The sequence below is a fragment of the Nicotiana sylvestris genome, chromosome 3, assembly GCF_000393655.2.
Source record: "Nicotiana sylvestris chromosome 3, ASM39365v2, whole genome shotgun sequence".
Taxonomy (NCBI): domain Eukaryota; kingdom Viridiplantae; phylum Streptophyta; class Magnoliopsida; order Solanales; family Solanaceae; genus Nicotiana; species Nicotiana sylvestris.
In genome coordinates, this window is record NC_091059.1 from 6,556,580 (window position 1) to 6,576,633 (window position 20,054).

Below are 20,054 nucleotides of genomic sequence, written 5' to 3' on the forward strand. Positions count from 1 at the left end.
CTATTATTTTTGAGAGCTACTAAAATATATATTTCTCAATTTATTAGTTGACCCTATTTGTCTACCAGCATATTTATTAAATTGAGACATTTACAGAAACATACCAAAATATAAAAATGTTTACGAGCCATAGGATACCATTTAGTACTATTTTTGTCCAATAAAAGGTTAACAATCATATACAATATTCAAAAGACCTAAAAAGAAAATTTTCAATGGGAAGAAATTAAATTAACACACACTTGTTGCCCATTTAATTCCCAACGTAGATTGAGAAACTTTCCATATGTATTCATGGAAAAGAAAATTACCATATTGTTGCTTTGGGCGAAAGAAAATAATATTAACCAATGAAACCTACTTGTTGCACACTCAATTTCCTAAATGGAGACTGAGAAACTTTCCATATATATTTGTGAAAAAGAATGTTAATTACCATATTATTGCTTCTGGGCGGAAGAAACATGGAGTAATTAACTAACGGAAACTACTTCTTGTGATTGTAAAACAAAAATTTTCCATAAATAATTTCCACGATCAAAAAGTTTCCATAATTAAGTTGTTACTTTGGGTTAAAGAAACAATTAACGAATGTAAGCCCTACTTGCTGCCTAAGAAATAATTCCTATAAATTCAGTATACGTAATACTCTCAAACCTCATTCGCTCTCTTCCCAGTTTAATTTTGTTTCATTGTCATTCAAAGCTAAAATATTCAGAACAAAGTTACGTTCTTATGGAGCAGCTTGGTCAAGAGGGTTTCCGTTTCCGTCCCACCGATTCAGAAGGACTTACGTACTTGTTGAGATTCGTCGCTGGACAAGAGTTGCATGATGCTGGATTTATTACCACTAACGTTGACGTCTATGGCAAACAAGAACCTTGGGAGATTTACGACGACGGAGTACCCTGTGGTGATGATGAGGACAACACCAGTTATCGCTATTTCATCACAAAGCTGAAGAAGAAAAGCAACGCGAGGTATCATCGTTCTGTCGGAAACAAGGGAACTTGGAAACAGGACAACAAGGGGAAACCAGTTCACTACAAAAATATGGGAAACGCATCTTCAGTGGTTAATATTGGATACAAGACAAATTTGTCTTACAAGAATAAAGAGTTTTACCCTGAAGATCAGAAAGATGGACATTGGCTCATGAAGGAGTACGAGTTGTCTAAGGTTATTCTTCACAAGTTCGACCAAGACCGTAGAGATTATGTTCTCTGCGCCATCAAGAAGTTGAAGCACGTTAACAGTTCATCCGAAACTTCAACAATAACAACGTTGAATAATGTTTCCGAAGGAACGGATGAGGTAACAAGTTCTGTTGATGACTTGTTGGCTACTAATAATTGCAAGGGTTATTATAATATGTGCAAGAATTTGGAACACTATGATACGATGGCTTTTCAAGAATCAATGGTGATGAATAATAGTGTTGATGAACCATTACAAGTAGTGGCCGAACCAGCTGAAGTTCGTGACTACTTATATCAATGGGATGGACAGGAATTGGACAAATTAAATCAGATATTAGATTGTGTACCCGAGGTTGATGTAGCAGCGGATATTGTTGAGCCATTAGCAGCAGTACTAGAACCAGAGGTGACTTATACTTGTGGACAACATTCTGTTGAAGCCACAGCCATGCTCAACAATTTTGATCAGTCGGTGCCTGAAGATGTGCTTGGCTTGGATCCATGGGATATAATGGAGTTAGATGAGTTTAATCGGATGTTAGAAGATGTATCTAGATGTATCTGAGTGTTGTCCAGAAGGATGGTGATGATCAACAACACATGACAATAAGGTTATGATGCAAAGGATGACGAGCAACTTCTGAGTGTTGTCCAGATAGACAATGAGAATCAACGACGATGTGTAACAACAACAAGGTTGTTCTGCAAAGGATGACCAACTACTTTGGGTTGTCTACTAGATGTTGGAGCCACAGACAGCTAATATTAATGCTAACCTGTATATGTATACATTCTTCGACAGGCTCTTTTCTAGTGGTAATAAAATTTGAGTTGGTTCTTCATTAAAATTTCTGTATTTTTGTATGTAGTAGTATTTCAGTGCGAATATTTTTTTTTTCAATTGCTAATATATATTGTTCTTATGATGTAGTCAATCCTAGATGTAATATAACTTTATATATTTTGATATGGCACTATATGTAATTTGTGTCTATGTACGGTACAAGAAAGAATAGTGACTATGTTAAAATAGGTACTTCAGCTTTTCTTATTGGCTTTGTTTCTGACATACCTTTTAATCCAAAGACATGACTGTATGATTTTTGTTAGAACTTTCTATTAACAAATATGAGCTGAAATGTCTGGAAACTTTTAATTAACAGAGGAAATGAAGGTGCAACATTTGATTTACGGACATAGGATATATTCACAAAAAGCAGAGTAGTTGAGGAGTGGCTTCTTTCTATTTCTAGGCTACTTTTATTTTTTTTGAATTAATTTTTTGCACACGAGTCCGTACTAGGATCCGTATCCCCGAACCCTTGGATTTGCATCTCAAAGGATCCGACCCCTATATCCTTACCCGTGTCGGACACTCACACCAGTACTTACCAAAGTAAACAAGGCTAGGATCAACCTGTACTTACCAAAGATTTTTGCAGATTTTTATGATAACATCCACTGTATGTGGACAAAGAGATATGATCCACTTCAGAGAGCTCAGGCAAGAACATACTCTATAGTTAATTATAAGTAGGAGGCTTCATTCGCATGTATGCGCGCGACCTTCCAAAAGCGTCCGGTGAATCTGTATTTACCATTTCACGAACTCCTTTCATATCATTCATCTCTGTATGTTGCCTGCGAATCAGTCAAACGAACATAAAGTCCAGCAAAGACTAAAATTGAGACCGAATTCCGACCGATTTTAATTGGTCGGGAAAATGATGGTCGCAAACGTGTACCCACCGATTTTAATTGGTCGGGAAAATGATGGTCGCAAACGTGTACCGACCGAAATCGGTCGGAAATTTCAAAGTTGACTGTCAAACTTTAATTTCCCACCGAAATAGGTCGGTAACTATTAATTTTTTTTTATTTTCAAGTTCCGATCGAATTCGGTCGGAAATATAGAAAAATAATAATTTTATTTAGTTAAATAATTAGTTGTAAATTGTAACAAATTGTTAATTTATTTTAAAAAATAAATATAAATTCATAATTTCCGACTGAAATCGTTCCCCGTGCCACGGGTTCAGAAACAAGCCCCCTCTAATTCTACTCTAATCTAAACAGGGCTTTCCCTAGCATAGCATAGATAGTAGGGTGAATTGGTAGCTACAACAATTCACAAATTAAAACTAGAATTAAAGAAATAACCACAAGATGATAATCCGGATGTAATTAATAAACGTTAATAATCATGTCAACCACAACCCTAGAACGTAGAGTGCTTAGCCACTCATGTTCGTAGTAACAATTTTCCACGTATTGTGCATAAACAAATTACAAAGAAAAGAAAAAGGGATGAAGAACTCTATGATTTTCTCCTCCAAAAGTTGTCCACGTGATGTCCTTGCCTCCGGTCACAGAACTCCTCTAAAAATGGTGTTTAATGACTATTTATATGTGTAGGAAAAAGACCGGAACTAAATATCCAAGTCCAAAACCAAATAGGATACAAAATAGGCTTTTAAAACTGGGAACACGCTTGCTATAGACCGTGCGCCGCAAGTTCTGTCGCCCGCTCCAGCTCGCCTCAAGCCTCGCAACGCGAGCTCTGTCGCGAGCTAAGTACCTCGCCTCGCAAGCTCAAACGCGAGGATGCAAATGTCGCTTCGCCTGCTTTTGCTTCTGCTGCCTTTACATTTGTGTGCTGCTTCAATTGTTGTCTTTTTCCATTGTTATTTTTTTTTCCTCTTGTGATTTATTTTATGTCTTCCTTTGTAATTAAATACCCACTGATGAAATAATCATAATTTCATTCTTGTAGTGTATAAAATACACATAAAATCTTTACTTTGTTACCGATTTCGTCTTTAACGTACCTACACATAAAATAAACTCAATTAAGCACAAATATAGTATAGTTTAGCATTAAAGCCCCAAAATGTAAGGTATGTAATGCACTAAAAAATATGGAATTATCGCCAAACATCAAGTAACAAATGCAAAATCCAACATAAATAAAGTAATCGTGTTGCTTTTATATATACAGAGTCTGCAGATATGTATCATATCAGTACATGCAGGATCTTAGACAGATTGATGGGGCATATTACATAACAAGGAGGATTAAGGAAGTGATTTCAGTTTCAACAACTATGTCATTTTTGTAACTGGACAAACCTTCACTTTTTCCCTTATCCCTTTTGGTTTGGGGACGATAAGTACTTCGTCTCGAGTAGGACTCTGGTGTGAGGTAAGGAGTAGTATAAGAGTGGTTCGATGGGGTCATTGATAAGCCTCTCCTTATTCTTCTTATAGGATGGGGTTGTAGACCAACAATCTAGCGCACACTACTTAAACGGGTTCTAGAAAGACATAAAGGAAGAGATGGATTTGGAATGAAGAAATTGAATATGAAAGAAAAGACAAAGAAAAAAGAGATATTGAATTCTATTTCTTTTGGATCTGAGCTGAATCTTCTCTTTTTCAATTCCCCTAGATTCGAATTTGACTTTTGAACCTTTCAACAATTAACCAATTTAACCTTTCGAATATGTATTATGTATTTAAATTCGTTTGAACATAAGGAAAAAGAGAGGAGATAGAATCCAATTCTTTTAGATATTTTACCTAAGAAACTCTACCCATCTAGAACATAGATGGGGTATATCTCGCCAAACTGAATTAAGCTATTGTTCTCATCTAGACTGTAAAAGAATATGCATGTTGATTCATATTAATTAATTTGAGGGAAGAGAGACCCATGCAAATTAATCGTGTGCCAGGAACAAGATTTGAAATGGTCACACGAGAATTTTCGGTCCTCTGCTCTACCAACTGAGCTATCCTATCTTTTCCCGATGTAGTATCCTCGTTTTATTTGACAACTGGTGTGCATGTCAATTAAAGGACAAAACTAGATTAATCTTTATTATCAAAGCCACAAAATTATTGTGATCTTAAAAAAAAATAGGTTTCAGGATAGGGAATCATTCAATTAAGGATTCCTTGTTCAAAGATGTTCATTTATATGTGTATTATATGTATCACAAGACTTAATGATAAGAGAAAGCCATTTACGCTCAAATCTATTTCTAAAAGAATAGAGTGAATGAGAAAGATAAGGAATTTGAACCGCTAAAGAAAGGGGGTCTGATAAATAGTTGGGTAGTGAAATAGTAATTTTGGGGATACAGAGGGACTTGAACTCTCGGGATTTTTAAAGTCGACAGATTTTCCTCTTACTATAAATTTTATTATTGCCGGTATCGACATGTGGAACGACACTCTATCTTTATGCTCGTTCCATTAATTAGTCCTTCAAAAGATCTATCAGATGACTGTGCTATGGTTGGCTTTCTATAACTGCTCGATGTAAAACGTCATCATTCCACAGGGTTGGGATTCTGTGTATGAGACAAATATTGTCACGACCCAAATTTTCCACCCTCGGGAGTCGTGATGGCGCCTACTAATGTGAGTTAGGCAAGCCAATCCTTTAAACTAATTACTCCATTATCTAATTAATTCTATTTAACAGATATAAAGTGATAACGTATAAACAGTGGAATATTTAATTAAGCGGAAAAAAACAATAAAATATCTGAATTTGTAGCTATTAGAACTACTTAAGCCTTAATCACCCAAAACCTAATGTCACAGACGGTCTAAGACTGCTAAATACAAGGTCCGAGAATAAAAGACATACTGTTTCTGAAGCAAAAAGATGAAACAGGAAATAAAAGATAGAGGAGATGCCAGGGCCTGCGGACGCCTGCAGGTCTACCTTGGATCTCCGCGTGGACTGAAGGTAGCCTCCAACTATGGTCCAAGAGCTGCTCCGGGATCTGCACATAGGGCAGAGTGTAGTATTAGCACAATATCATGTGTTGGTAAGTGTCTATCCTAACCTCAGCGAAGTAGTGATAGGGCTAGGACCAGACCACCAAATAAACCTGTGCAGTTATATAATATACAACGGAAAGTAAAATAGGAATAAACAAGTAAAGATGGGAGGGAAAAACATGTTTCGGGGAACAACAGGTAAAAACAGAATATCAAGAGAATTATAAAGGAATCAAAATCCAACCACTAACAAGAATAAGGAAAACAAACGCAAATTTCACTTTCTTTTCACATCTTGTTGCAGGCGTGCAACCTGATCCCATTTTCTGTATCTCGTGGCAGGCGTGCAACCCGCTCCCATTTCATGTATCTCGTGGCAGGCGTGCCACCCGCTCCCATTTCATTCATCTTGTGGTAGGTGTATCGCCCACTCTCATTTCATTATATCTTGTGGTAGGTGTACCACCCGCTCCCATTTCATTATATCTTGTGGTAGGCCTACCACCCGCTCCCATTTCATTATATCTTGTGGTAGGCCTACCACCCGCTCCTATTTCATTATATCTTGTGGTAGGCGTACCACCCGCTCCCATGTCATTATATATTGTGGTAGGCGTACCACCCGCTCCCATTTCATTATATCTTGTGGTAGGCATACCACCCGCTCCAGTTACAAGCCAACAATAGTCACAAGGAATCCCGACAAGGGAACAAGAGCAATATAATAACTTCCCGGCAAGGGAACAATGATATTTCAACAACATCCCGGCAAGGAACAATAATATCAAACAAACATCCCGGCAAGGGAACAATACTATCAAAACAAACATCCCGACAAGGGATCATTAATATCAAACAAACATCCCGGCAAGGGAACAATGGTGATAATAGCATATGAAGCGCAATAAACCACAACAGAGTCATAACAATTATAATACAAGACTCACGGGCATGCTTGACACCAACGTATAGATACTCGTCACCATGCCTATACGTCGTACTCCACAATTAACATGTAGCAAATAAGACACAACTCCTAATCCCTCAAGCTAAGGTTAGACCAAACACTTACCTCGATGCCACGAACACAATTCACGATTCAACTATAGCTTTACCCATTGATTCCACCACCAATTCGCTCGTATCTAGTCACAAGTTACTTAATTACATTAATAAACGCTAAATGAATCAACCCCAATGCATGAAAATGAGTTTTCTAAAGTTTTACCCAAAAAGTCAAAAATTGCCCCCGAGCCCACATGGTCAAAACCCGAGGTTCGACCCAAAACCCGATTATCCATTCCCCCACGAACCCAAATATATAATTTATTTTGAAATCGAACCTCAAATCGAGGTCCAAATCCTCAATTTTTGAAAAACCTAGGTTCTACCCAAACCACCCAATTTTCCCCATAAAAATCATTGATTTTAAGTTGAAATCATGTTAAAAGATGTTAATGATTGAAGAAAATGAGCTAAAAATGACTTACAATTGATTTGGAGAAGCAAAAGCCTTTGAAAAATCGCTCTAATGTGTTTATGTTTTGAGATGATATGAAAAATGGATTTAAAATCGTCTAAGTATAAAAGTTGTAGGTCTCAAGTATGGGAAATGCGAATAGGGGTTCGCAAAGCTTGGGAATTGCGAAGGGAAGTTGGGAAATGCGAACTGGAAATTGCGAAGGGAGATTGGGAAATGCGAACTGAGAATTGTGAAGGGAGGTTGGGAAATGCGAACTGGGAATTACAAAGGGAGGTTGGGAAATGCGAACTGGGAATTGCGAAGGAAGGTTGGGAAATGCGAAGCCTGCAGGCCTGCAATTCCGTATTTCCAAAATTTCACCCCGCGGCCTATCCAAAACTCACCCGAGCCCTCGGAGCTCCATACCAAAGATGCACACCACCCTGAAAACATCATACGGACTCGCTCGTGCATTCAAATCACTAAAATATCATCAACAACTATGAATTAAACCTCAAAATTAATGAAATTTCTCAAAACTTCTTTAAACATCAAATTTGCATTTAAGGTCCAAATCACGTCAAATGGATTCCGTTTCTTACCAAACTTCACAGAATTATCTTAAATCACATATAAGACTTGTACCGGGTGCCAGAACCAAAATATGAGCCCGATACTAACATGTTCTAATCAAAATTCATTTCCAAATCCTTTAAACAATTTCAGAAAATAATTTTATTAAAAATTCATTTCTCGGGCTTGGGACCTCGGAATTCAATTTCGGGCATACGTCCAAGTCGCATATTTTCCTACGAACCCTCCGGGACCGTCAAATCACAGGTCCAGGTCCATTTACCTAAAATGTTGACCGAAGTCAAATTAACTCATTTTATAGTCAAAATTTATTATTTTTCACAGATTTTCACATATAGGCTTTCCGGCTACGCGCCCGGACTGCGCACGTAAATCGAGGTGATGCTAAAAGAGGTTTTTAAGGCCTCGGAACGCAGAATTCACTTAATATCCATGTATCACACCTTAACAAACAACTAAATTGCAACCATTGATGGCCGAGGGAGTACTATGCTAGATTAGTGTTACACCTTACCAAACAAGTTAGATTCTCTAAAGTTAAGTCACTCACGTATGTTCTCCTTCTCATGTTTTCCACTTCCAAGATACCTTTAAGCTATTATTTTAACGAAAAGAGCAATCTTTTTATTAATTACAGGGTGAAACAAGCTAATGAATGGTGCTGGAAGATAGTTGAATTAGAACTTTTAAATAAAGATTCAGACAAATGCAAGTTGATTAATCAGCTAAACATGAGGGTAAGTGTTACACCCCATATTTTCGTACATGAAAATACGCCATAAATAAATTAATGAGATCCGGGAAGTGAGATGTCACGTCCCGCAGTACTACATTATGACGATGTTGCACCCTGTAGTGTTGTACGTTGAATTTGTCGTAAGGTAATTGACATCAGTCCAAGAAAAAGATTATTTGGAGATTATAAGGATTATAAGTGATGAGTAAATTCGTGAAGGTAAGAGGGTAAGTAATATCGAAGAAAATGAATTTTGTCGAAGTTTGGCATGTTGGGGTACGACCCGAGCTAAAATACCCGGTATTTATGGACTAGCGTCATACAAGGTACTACGTGACCATAATATAAAGGTGTATAAGGTATGTGAAAAGTGAGTAATATTTTAAATAAGTGGGAATAATTCTTAATTTTTTGGGTAATTAGTTAATTACCGGGTAACAGAACATTACCTAATTAACTAATAAGAGGAAAACCATTAATAATTTCAACGTGGCAGCAAGAAAGCTTACCAAGCATATGACTAATTAAGTCATATAAGGTTAGGGGCCACCTAGCATCTACGTGTAAAACACTAAATCACTAAAGGTGTATGTAAAGGTTTGGTTTCTTTTAAAATTTTTATCTCTTTTAAAAGTTTAATTCAACCTTGGGCAAAGATCAAAACTGAAATGAAAAGTCTTGCCTCCTCATCCTTGATATTCAACAGCAAGAACGCTAAGCTGATCTTAAAAGAAAAGGCTTCCAACAAAATTTTGCAAACAATTCCAACGAGAATTGTTAAATCCGTAGCAACGTCAAAAATTTGTGGTTCTAAAGGAGTACGGTACAATCTGTTCCAAGAATATTATATGGATTTTTTCCTACTCCTTGGTATGTTAAGGTTATCCCTGCTTTCTTTTGGCATGATCCATACGATACGAACGGAACGTGCAAATGCACAAATCCCGTGAATGACTCTATTAATAGAAGTATTAGAGATATCTGTGTTCTTGAATTTCCGTGTGTTATAATGTCTTATCATCTGTTCATGGGTCTCAGAAAAATACGAAAGTTGAAAAGAGTTTACTTTATAATATTACTCAGAGGCAAAATGGTCTTATGACATTCCGAATGATTTTATTGACGTACTTTTTATGTACTGCATTCATATGCATTGACCTATGACCAGATGACGTTATATACGCGTATATATGCAAATATTTATATATGGGATATGAGAAAAGGTTACGGCGTTATATACGCATCACCACCTGATCAGCTGGTATATGATGATGATGTTGCCCACAGTGGCTGAAACATGATTCAAACGACGTTATATATGCATATATATGTATGTACTCAAACGGCGTTATATACGCGTATATATGTAAATATATATATATGGGATATGGAAAAGGTTGTGGCGTTATATATGCACCACCACCTGATCAACTGGTATACGATGATGATTTTGCCCATAGTGGCCGGTATGATATAATGGAATGCCCTCAGAGGCTGATGATGTTATGAAACATGTACCTATGCACGACATGACATTCATACGCACATGCATGACACTAAAAGTAATTTATGATTTACAAAGTTATTCATACTTGCAGGTTGAGTCATGTACTCTATATTTCTTCCATGTCTCTGATGTACTTACTTATGTGCCTTACATACTCGGTACATTATTCGTACTGACATCTCTTTTGCCTGGGGACGCTGTGTTTCATGCCCGCAGGTCCTGATAGACAGGTCGAGAGCCCTCCAAGTAGGCTATCAGCTCAGCAAAAGATGTTGGTGCACTCCATTTGCTTCGGAGTTGCTCGTTTGGTTAGTATAATTTAGACATGTATTGTTTGGTATGGCGGGACTCTATCCCGACCTTTATTACATTTATGTATTCTTAGAGGCTTATAGATATATGTCTTGTACGTGAAAGACTGCACGGCCTTGTCGGCCTATGTTTTGAGTTTATAAAGGATCATGTTGGCCTATTAGGCCCATATGTCATGTGTATATGATGATGTAATAAGAACGATACGTTACGTTGGTACTCGGTTGAGTAAGGTACTGGGTGCCCATTGTGGCCCATCGGTTTAGGTCGTGACAAAAGTGGTATCAGAGCAGTTCTATCCTAGGAAGTCTACAAGTCGTGTCTAGTAGAGTCTTGTTTATGGGTGTGTCGTGCACCACACTTATAAGCAGGAGGCTAAAGGGCATTTAGGATTGTCACTCTTTCTTCTTACTCTAGATCGTGTGGTAGAGCTCACTTATAAGATTTCAAGTCCCGAGCTTCTATTTTTATTCGTAATAAGACGATGCCTATGTTCAAAAAGATGATCGATAAGAGATATAGCTGTGGAAGTGTTGAATTAGAGGAACTCAACTATGTATCATGCTTATGATAAGTAAATATAAGGTATTCAACAGATCATGTGCGTATTGAAAGGTGTAAGCCTCTTGATAAGGAGACTTAAGGCAAGAATGCCTATCCACCTTTATGGTGAAAGACAATGAGAGATTAAAAGGATAAATACAAGTTTCAACAAGCAAAAGAAGCAAGATGAAGAAGGGTACGAGGCGCCTAGTTAATGAAGGTTAACAACGTTTATGATTGAGGTAGAGGAACATAAGCTTTTTGAGTTATATTCAACAGTAACAGAGGGTATGTATAATGGGCCACACCCATCTTAGTTATACCATATTGGGGGCTAATAGGTGTAGATTAAGAAAAGGATAAGATATCATGATCTGGATGGGGTTAGAGTGGCCTAAAATAGTGAATGGATTGTTTGCTTTAGTTGATATTTCTGAAGGATATTGCAAATGCGCTAATAGATATCCTCGTGAGACACCTAGATGGTGCACCCTAAAATATTAAAGCTAGATATGAGCACTGGAAACCTTAAAGGAATAAATATTACCTTAGTGTGGCTTCCGCCCCCAGCAAAGAAAGAATGTTAGGCAACTGGAAGAGCCAAGGGATAGAGCAAGTGGAGCCAAAAGCAAACGAATATTTTGTTCGAGTTTTCAGAGTAAAGCAGTGGACATAGATAATTAGCGAGAGATGAGAAGAAAGTTAATAAAGTATTATAAGTAAGATGTGATACACGGATGACAACGGTTGGTGAAAAAAAAATGATGACAGTATTACAGAGTTTACAATCAAGTGAAAGAAAAGACAAAAGATGACAGGCCTTGAGACCATAAAAGAATATAGGCCATAAAGTCATATCCTCATTTCGAGAAATAAGTTTGTAACTCCAACGCGACTACCAGAGGGGAGAGTTAATCCCTAGAGTAGCAGAAATCAGTATGGACTGGTAAACAAACTAAATATAAATTAAGGACTGAATGATTGGAAAGTACTTGGCATCATGGTAATTTCAGATTTTGTTCTGGCGGTAATAGAATGGATCACAGAAGAAGATTCATGATGAATTCCGAGAATGTTCATTCAGGGAGATGCTTCCCTAAAGCAAGCAATGTGAGCAAAGTTAAGCTTAAGAGACTGTATGTGCTAGTTACGCAAAGTGTCACCCTCGCGAGTAAGGGTATTTGTCATCCTTAGTACAGAAGGATTGTCGCAAGGCGAGTAAGGATCATTGATGTTGAGAAACGACATCAAAGATGAAGAGGTAAAACAACTATAGGTAGATCCTCATGGCTTCAGCTTTAGTACACCCCTAAAGAGGGGAATATGGAGTGATGTGGCATTAAGTCAGAGTTAAGTGATTCTAGTGACTATGGAGTGGTAAAGGAAGAATGCGATAAATGAAAGAGGAATGAGATGACACTTATCCAAATCTTACAAATACGCTACGATTCAAGAATATTGTGCAAGCACGACATCAAAAAAAAGGAAGTGAAAATTCCTGCCCGAGCTGTTATTAATAAATAAAGAGCCAGTGCAAGACATAAGTTAAGACAAAGGGATTAACCCAAGAAATATTACGAGGAATATTGGTATGAGAATAGGCCAACGAGTAGTTAGTAATTGGTTAGTAAGATCCCAGTTATGGCAAAACAGGAGGTTACAGACGAGTCATCAGATCGTTTATGATAAGCATAGTAGAACCTAACATGGAGAATTCAGCTTCGAAGAATATTATTATAATACTTGAGATATATTCAAACAAAAGTTGGGATAGTTAAAGATACCGTATGAGTGTTACGGGGATTAAAAAAAGTGCCACTAGGAAGGCAGTCAAAATATCAGTTTAGAAGCAACCATACAAGCACAAGGGCATGGAAATAAGCAACTACGGATGATTATAGGCAAGTAAGGACATTAAAAAGGTCCGTAATAAGCCCACAACTTTACGAGAGTCAAGGGTTCTCCCTAAGTACTACAACGAAAGACTACCTGAGGAGATAAGAAAGAAGGCTTCAACCTAAACACAACTGCCTAAAGAGGAAATGGTCATGTAACAACAATCTCGCAACAACATTGTAAGCATTCCAAAGGAAAGTGGCACCTACCGTGACTAATGAATGGGAAGTAAGAATTAAAAGTAATATTCGAGATCATATGAGTTGTATGAAAACTTTGGCAAGTGTGGGCACTAAGGTGAGATAAGTATGGACGCAACAAAGGGGCGGAAGGACCAGGAAAAGTAATAGCTTGCGTTGAGAGAAAGCTAAGATGGAACGAAAGAATTATTTGATCAATGATCTAGAGTTAGTACGTGATGGATACACTCAAGATTTTGGAGCATTGTCCAAGCAACATATTTGTTGACAATCATAAGCCATAGAAGACTCCAGTATAAGTTAAAAGGAAGAATTGAGCCTAGAGCATAGACAAAGGATTGAATTATTAGAAGATTGTATCATGGATATTCCATAATGCCCATGAAAGGCTAAGGTAATAACTGATACCATGAGCCACGGATTGGAAGATAGCTTAAGCCTACGTAAAGGCTGATCAGAAGGAAGAGGAAACTAAAGAATTACGTCACTTAAGTAAATAAGGAGTCTGATTATTGGACCTAGAAAAATTATAGAAGTTGTGCTTGAGAACATGACAGAATCACTCTTAATATCAGACGTTCAAAAGAAATAACACAACAACCATAATCTATAATGGCTTTACAAGGAAGCCAATTAGAAGAAGTATCAGCCTCATAAGAAGTCAGTACGAAGCTCCCACTGGATTGTGTATGTACCAGAGGTGCGAGTATTATAATAGAGCTTCAAGTTATGAACGTGAATTACACCTAAGTGGAAGGGAGGTCAGGAAAGAGATAAAAGATACGATGCGAGATTTTAATGTAAGTAAGGTAAAGGTGAACAACGTACAAGATACTCAAAGGCAGAAGATCGTGAATAGTCCATACTTTAGATAGAAGGCTATCAGCACGGGGATCCAGTAACCGGGAATGATAACGGCATCGTCAGTGGCATGTCTTCCAACCTATGGTTTCTAAGTACTGAAAGATCTAGTTAAGAGAATAGAGAAGAGTTGGAGACGGTGTGATGTATCGCTTGACATTCTAGAATAATATAAGGAAATATATGGTGTAAGCATGTTGAAGGAAAGTTGCGAGTATTATAAATGGATATTTATAGGTCGCAAACTAAAGTATGGTAGAGCGATAAAGTTTTAAGAAAACATGAGTAAAAATGAGGAAAGACAAGTGAAAAGGCGACGAGAATGGATAAGTCCTCAGGATTAAGTCCATGAAAACAAGAGAGATAATGGTTTCTCTAAGTTATTGAAAATTCAGTATAGCCTGAATGAACTCAAAGGAATCTAAGATTTATAGCATTCAGAAAAAATGAAATTTACCCTGTTAATAGAATGAGGGGTAATTATTATCGACAAAAAAAATGACGTTTGGGCCTTCAATTAAGTAATGATCTGAAAGATAAAAGAAAGGGATCTCATGAATTGGACATGATTAAAATACCCACGCAAGGTGAATCACATTGGGATGTCGTGAGATACGGTTATGAAAGCAGGGTATCGCCCCAAGCGGGTCAATCTAATCATTTCAGATGTTCCCCGATAAAACGTGAATCCTATCTGCAATATTACATAAAAAGTTAAGTTATCAGGGGTGGATTATGGATCAAAATTGAAGTGAATCAACAATGGATGGATAAAAGTTACAAAGTATGAGAGGAGATTAGGTCGTCATTCTTAAAGATGAACAGTAATGTGGAGGCATTAGAGGACATATATTTATACGTATGAGATGAGCAATGAAAGTAACATGAGATTTTGTAGCAGACCTCAATAACGAGAAATCGAGGAAAGTGTTATGGTATAATATGACCTATGTAGATGCAGTAAATTCATACGAATGGATAACCATGTCTATAAAATAAGATATAGCAGTATTCGTAAGTTAAACAAAATATCAAGCGAAGAACATCAGGATTGGCTAAAAGCTGGAGGAAAAAGGAGAAGAGAGTCGCATAGGCACACTTACAAGGTCAGTGTCGTAGAAACCGCATAATGGAAAGTAGCAGTAGTTACGAGATTGGAAGGAATTAAAACACAAGTCATGACGTGGAAAAGAGGCCTAAAGGGGGGGGGGGAATGCCGTGGCCTTTGAACTTATTCACAGAACAGTTGCCTAGTTGGCAAAAGGACTACTAAAGTATTCGCAAGAGCTATGGGATATGAGAATGATAAGCACATTAGTCAACATTCGAGGACGAATGTTCCAAAGGGGGGAATGATGTTACATCTCATATTTTCGTACATGAAAATACGCCATAAATAAATTAATGAGAGTCGGGAAGTGAGATGTCACGTCCCGCATTACTACATTATGATGATGTTGCACCCTGTAGTGTTGTACGTTGAATTTGTCGTAAGGTAATTGACATCAGTCCAAGGAAAATATTATTTGGAGATTATAAGGATTATAAGTGATGAGTAAATTTGTGAAGGTAAGAGGGTAAGTAATATCGAAGAAAACGAATTTTGTCGAAGTTTGGCATGTTGGGGTACGACCCGAGCTAAAATACCCGGTATTTATGGACTAGTGTCATACAAGGTGCTACGTGACCATAATATAAAAGTGTATAAGGTATGTGAAAAGTGAGTAATATTTTAAGTAAGTGGAAATAATTCTCAATATTTCGGGTAATTGGTTAATTATTGGGTAACAGAACATTACCTAATTTACTAATAAGGGGATAACCATTAATAATTTCAACGTGACAGCAAGAAAGCTTACCAAGCATATGACTAATTAAGTCATATAAGGTTAGGGGCCACCTAGCATCTACGTGTAAAACACTAAATCACTAAAGGTGTATGTAAACGTTTGGTTTCTTTTAAAAATTTCATCTCTTTTAAAAGTTTAATTCAACCTTGGGCAGAGATCAAAACTGAAATGAAAAGTCTTCGCTCCTCATTCTTTATATTCAACAGCAAGAACGCTAAGCTGATCTTAAAAGAAAAGGCTTCCAACAAAATTTTGCAAACAATTCCAACGAGAATTGTTAAATCCGTAGCAACGTCAAAAATTTGTGGTTCTAAAGGAGTACGGTACAATCTGTTCCAAGAATATTATATGGATTTTTTCCTACTCCTTGGTATGTTAAGGTTATCCCTGCTTTCTTTTGGCATGATCCATACGATACGAACGGAACGTGCAAATGCACAAATCCCGTGAATGACTCTATTCATAGAAGTATTAGAGATATCTGTGGTCTTGAATTCCCGTGTGTTATAATGTCTTATCATCTGTTCATGGGTCTCAGAAAAATACGAAAGTGGAAAAGAGTTTAGTTTATAATATTACTCAGAGGCAAATGGTCTTATGACATTCCGAATAATTTTATTGACGTACTTTTTATGTACTGCATTCATATGCATTGACCTATGATCAGATGGCGTTATATACGCGTATATATGTAAATATTTGTATATGGGATATGGGAAAAGGTTACGGCGTTATATACGCATCACCACCTGATCAGTTGGTATATGATGATGATGTTGCCCACAGTGGCTGAAATATGATTCAAACGAAGTTATATACGCATATATATGTATGTACTCAAACGGCGTTATATACGCGTATATATGTAAATATATATATATGGGATATGAGAAAGGTTATGGCGTTATATACGCACCACCACCTGATCAACTGGTATACGATGATGATTTTGCCCACAATGGCCGGTATGATATAATGGAATGCCCTCAGAGGCTGATGATGTTATGAAACATGTACCTATGCACGACATGACATTCATACGCACATGCATGACGCTAAAAGTAATTTATGATTTACAAAGTTATTCATACTTGCAGGTTGAGTCATGTACTCTATATTTCTTCCATGTCTCTGATGTACTTACTTATGTGCCTTACATACTCGGTACATTATTCGTACTAACGTCCCTTTTGCCTGGGGACGCTGTGTTTCATGCCCGCAGGTCCTGATAGACAGGTCGAGAGCCCTCCAAGTAGGCTATCAACTCAGTAAAAGATGTTGGTGCGCTCCATTTACTTCGGAGTTGCTCGTTTGGTTAGTATAATTTAGACATGTATTGTTTGGTATGGCGGGACTCTATCCCAACCTTTATTACATTTATGTATTCTTAGAGGCTTGTAGATATATGTCTTGTACGTGAAAGACTGCACGGCCTTGTCGGCCTATGTTTTGAGTTTATAAAGGATCATGTTGGCCTATTAGGCCCATATGTCATATGTATATTATGATGTAATAAGAACGATACGTTATATTGGTACTCGGTTGAGTAAGGTACCGGGTGCCCATTGCGGCCCATCGGCTTGGGTCGTGACAGTAAGATCAATGAGTTTAACAATAACAAAGGTGAAAGATGAGACAACTAAAAGTGCACTTCTTACCTAATCCTAGGATTTCTTTTATCAGACAAAGATAGCATAAAAATAGTGAAGTATATAAAATAGAAAAAATTAGAATGAATCGAGCAAAACCTAAAGAGCGAAAGCATTATCAAGGGAATGTAAAATAGAATGAAGCTCCTGCATAGTTTTATGAGCAAAACACTGCTCTTTCTGTCCAATTAATATAGTAACACGTTTTCAATTTTGAGATTCATTCAAAACACTAACACAATTCTATTTACAATCTTATTTTGGGCATTCGCAAACTTTAAATTTTCTCATTTACTTAATTATACAAAGAATTCTGAGATATATAGTAATAATATTCACAAACTTCCTAGCTTGTTTACGTTCCTTGTAGCTTGTTTTCGTTTCTTTTAGCTTGATTATTGACTAAGATCAAGTGCATTTGCTACACTCAAGTTTCATTAAAGAATATGTGTGATGACCCGATAGGTCATCTCATATTTTGAAACCTAATTCTGTAATCTGAAGCCTTAAAATTCATGTTTTAGCCTTTCTCGATTTGTGTGCACAGTCTGGTTGTTATCCAAAAAGCTTTTATGTTAAAAACTGTTAAAAATAAGAAATTTTGGCTAAAACTTTATTAGAGTTGACTTTGGCCAACATTTTTGGTAAACGGACCCGGATTCATATTTTGATTGTCCCGGTGGGTCCGTATTGTAATTTGCGACTTGGGCGTATGCTCGGAATCAAAATCAGAAGTCCCTAACCCGAGATATCGGACGTTGTCAAAATTTGAAAGTTAAAGGCTTAATAAAATGAAAATGTTTGACTTTTTGGATATCGGGTTCTTATTTTAGTTTCGGAACCCAGTATCGGTCCAATACCATATTTATGACTTGTCTGTGAAATTTATTGAGAAACGGAGTTGGTTTGACGTAATTCGGACGTCCGATTGTGAAATTAGATGTTTTAAGATTTTTTTTTGAAAATTTCATATGATTTGGTGTTCAATTCATAATTCTAGGTGTTATTTTGGTTTAGAGCCCTGAGGGCTCGGGTGAGTTTCGGATAGGCTACGGAGTGAAATTTGACATGGAAAAATTGTTGGTGTATATGATCTTGTTGCAGGCCTCTAATCTCGCATCGTGTTTGCTACGTTTGAGGTATTCGTATTTGCGAGCTTCTTAAATGCCAACAGAAGCTGGGCCACACAGGTTTCGCATTTATGAACATTTTGTTCGCATTTGCGAAGGCAGCAGAAATATGGGAGTTTTGTATTTGTGGAGCCCAGGTCGCATTTGCGACATCTGCATCTGGGTAAAAATGACTCAGACGGGATTTTTGATTCTTTCTCCAAATTTTCAAACCTAGAAAAATAAGAGGCGATTTTCCAAAGAACCTTTCACCCCCAAATTATTGGTAAGTGATTCTAAACTAGTTTCTTTCAATCTTTCACTACATTTCACAAGTTTTCAACCTAAAATCTAGAGTTTTCATGGTGGAATTGGGGGTTTTTTGGGTAGAAACTAGGGATTTGGAAAATTGGGGATTTAGACCTCAAATTGAGGTCGGATTCCAAAACCAACTATATAATCGGGCTCGGGGGTGAATGGGTAATTGAATTTTGGTCCGAATTTCTGGTTTGGACCAAGCGGGCTCGGGTGTTGACTTTTTCAATAATTGCCTAAATTAAATTCTTTGAAATCGTGGATAGTTCCTAAGACTTAATTTGAATCATTTGATTGGTAAATTTCTAGATTCTATTGGTCGAAGGGTTGTTTGAGAGGAAAAGCCGTGGTTGAGCTTTGAGTTTGGCCATTGGAGCAAGGTAAGTGTCATGGTTAACCTTGGCTTGAGGGATTAGGACTTAACTGTCTATTTGCTATGTGTTTGAATATTGGGTACAACGTATAGGTGATGGGACGAGTGCCTATGCATTGATGTCTGGTTAAAATATGCGGGTGGGTCTTATTCTTGTAATTTTTGATTTCCTTGATCGTATTATCCATGCTTAAATTAGTTAATCGTTATGTTGATCGTTCTTATTATGTTTATGGACTTTTGCTAATAGTTGAGTATTGTTTCAAAGTTGAGGTTGACATTGTAGAATCAAATGTTAAAGCAAGACTTGTTCTGTTATTTCTACCTCCCTGTTGTCATTGTTCATTGTTGTGGTGGGAGAGAATGTTAATGCACGAAAGGTAATGTCGTGCCATATTGTGAGTGATAATGCACGAAGGGTGATACCGTGCCATATTGTGAGTGTTAATGCACGAAGGGTGATGTCGTGCCATGTTATGAGAGAGTTAATGCACGAAGGGTGATGCCGTGTCGTTTCTATTGATTCATATGGTGAGGTTGAGAGTTAAAGCACGAAGGGTGATGGTGTGCATTTTCCTTTATTGTGTTTGCTTGTTCTTATCTATTCAAGGTATATTGGGTGATCAAGTTCTTATTACTGCTGTATTTCTTTAT

At 37.2% G+C, this 20,054-nt stretch overlaps 1 protein-coding gene across 1 annotated transcript in view; it reads left to right on the forward strand.

The window, feature by feature from the left end:
- Positions 1-735: 735 nt before the first annotated feature.
- LOC104231434 (NAC domain-containing protein 1-like) overlaps positions 736-20,054 on the forward strand; it is a 50,931-nt gene continuing 31,612 nt past the window's right edge. The window contains exons 1-2 of the mRNA XM_070168705.1: positions 736-993; positions 7,702-7,715. Of these exons, the coding sequence (XP_070024806.1) occupies positions 736-993; positions 7,702-7,715 (272 nt within the window). The remainder of the gene's footprint in view (positions 994-7,701; positions 7,716-20,054) is intronic.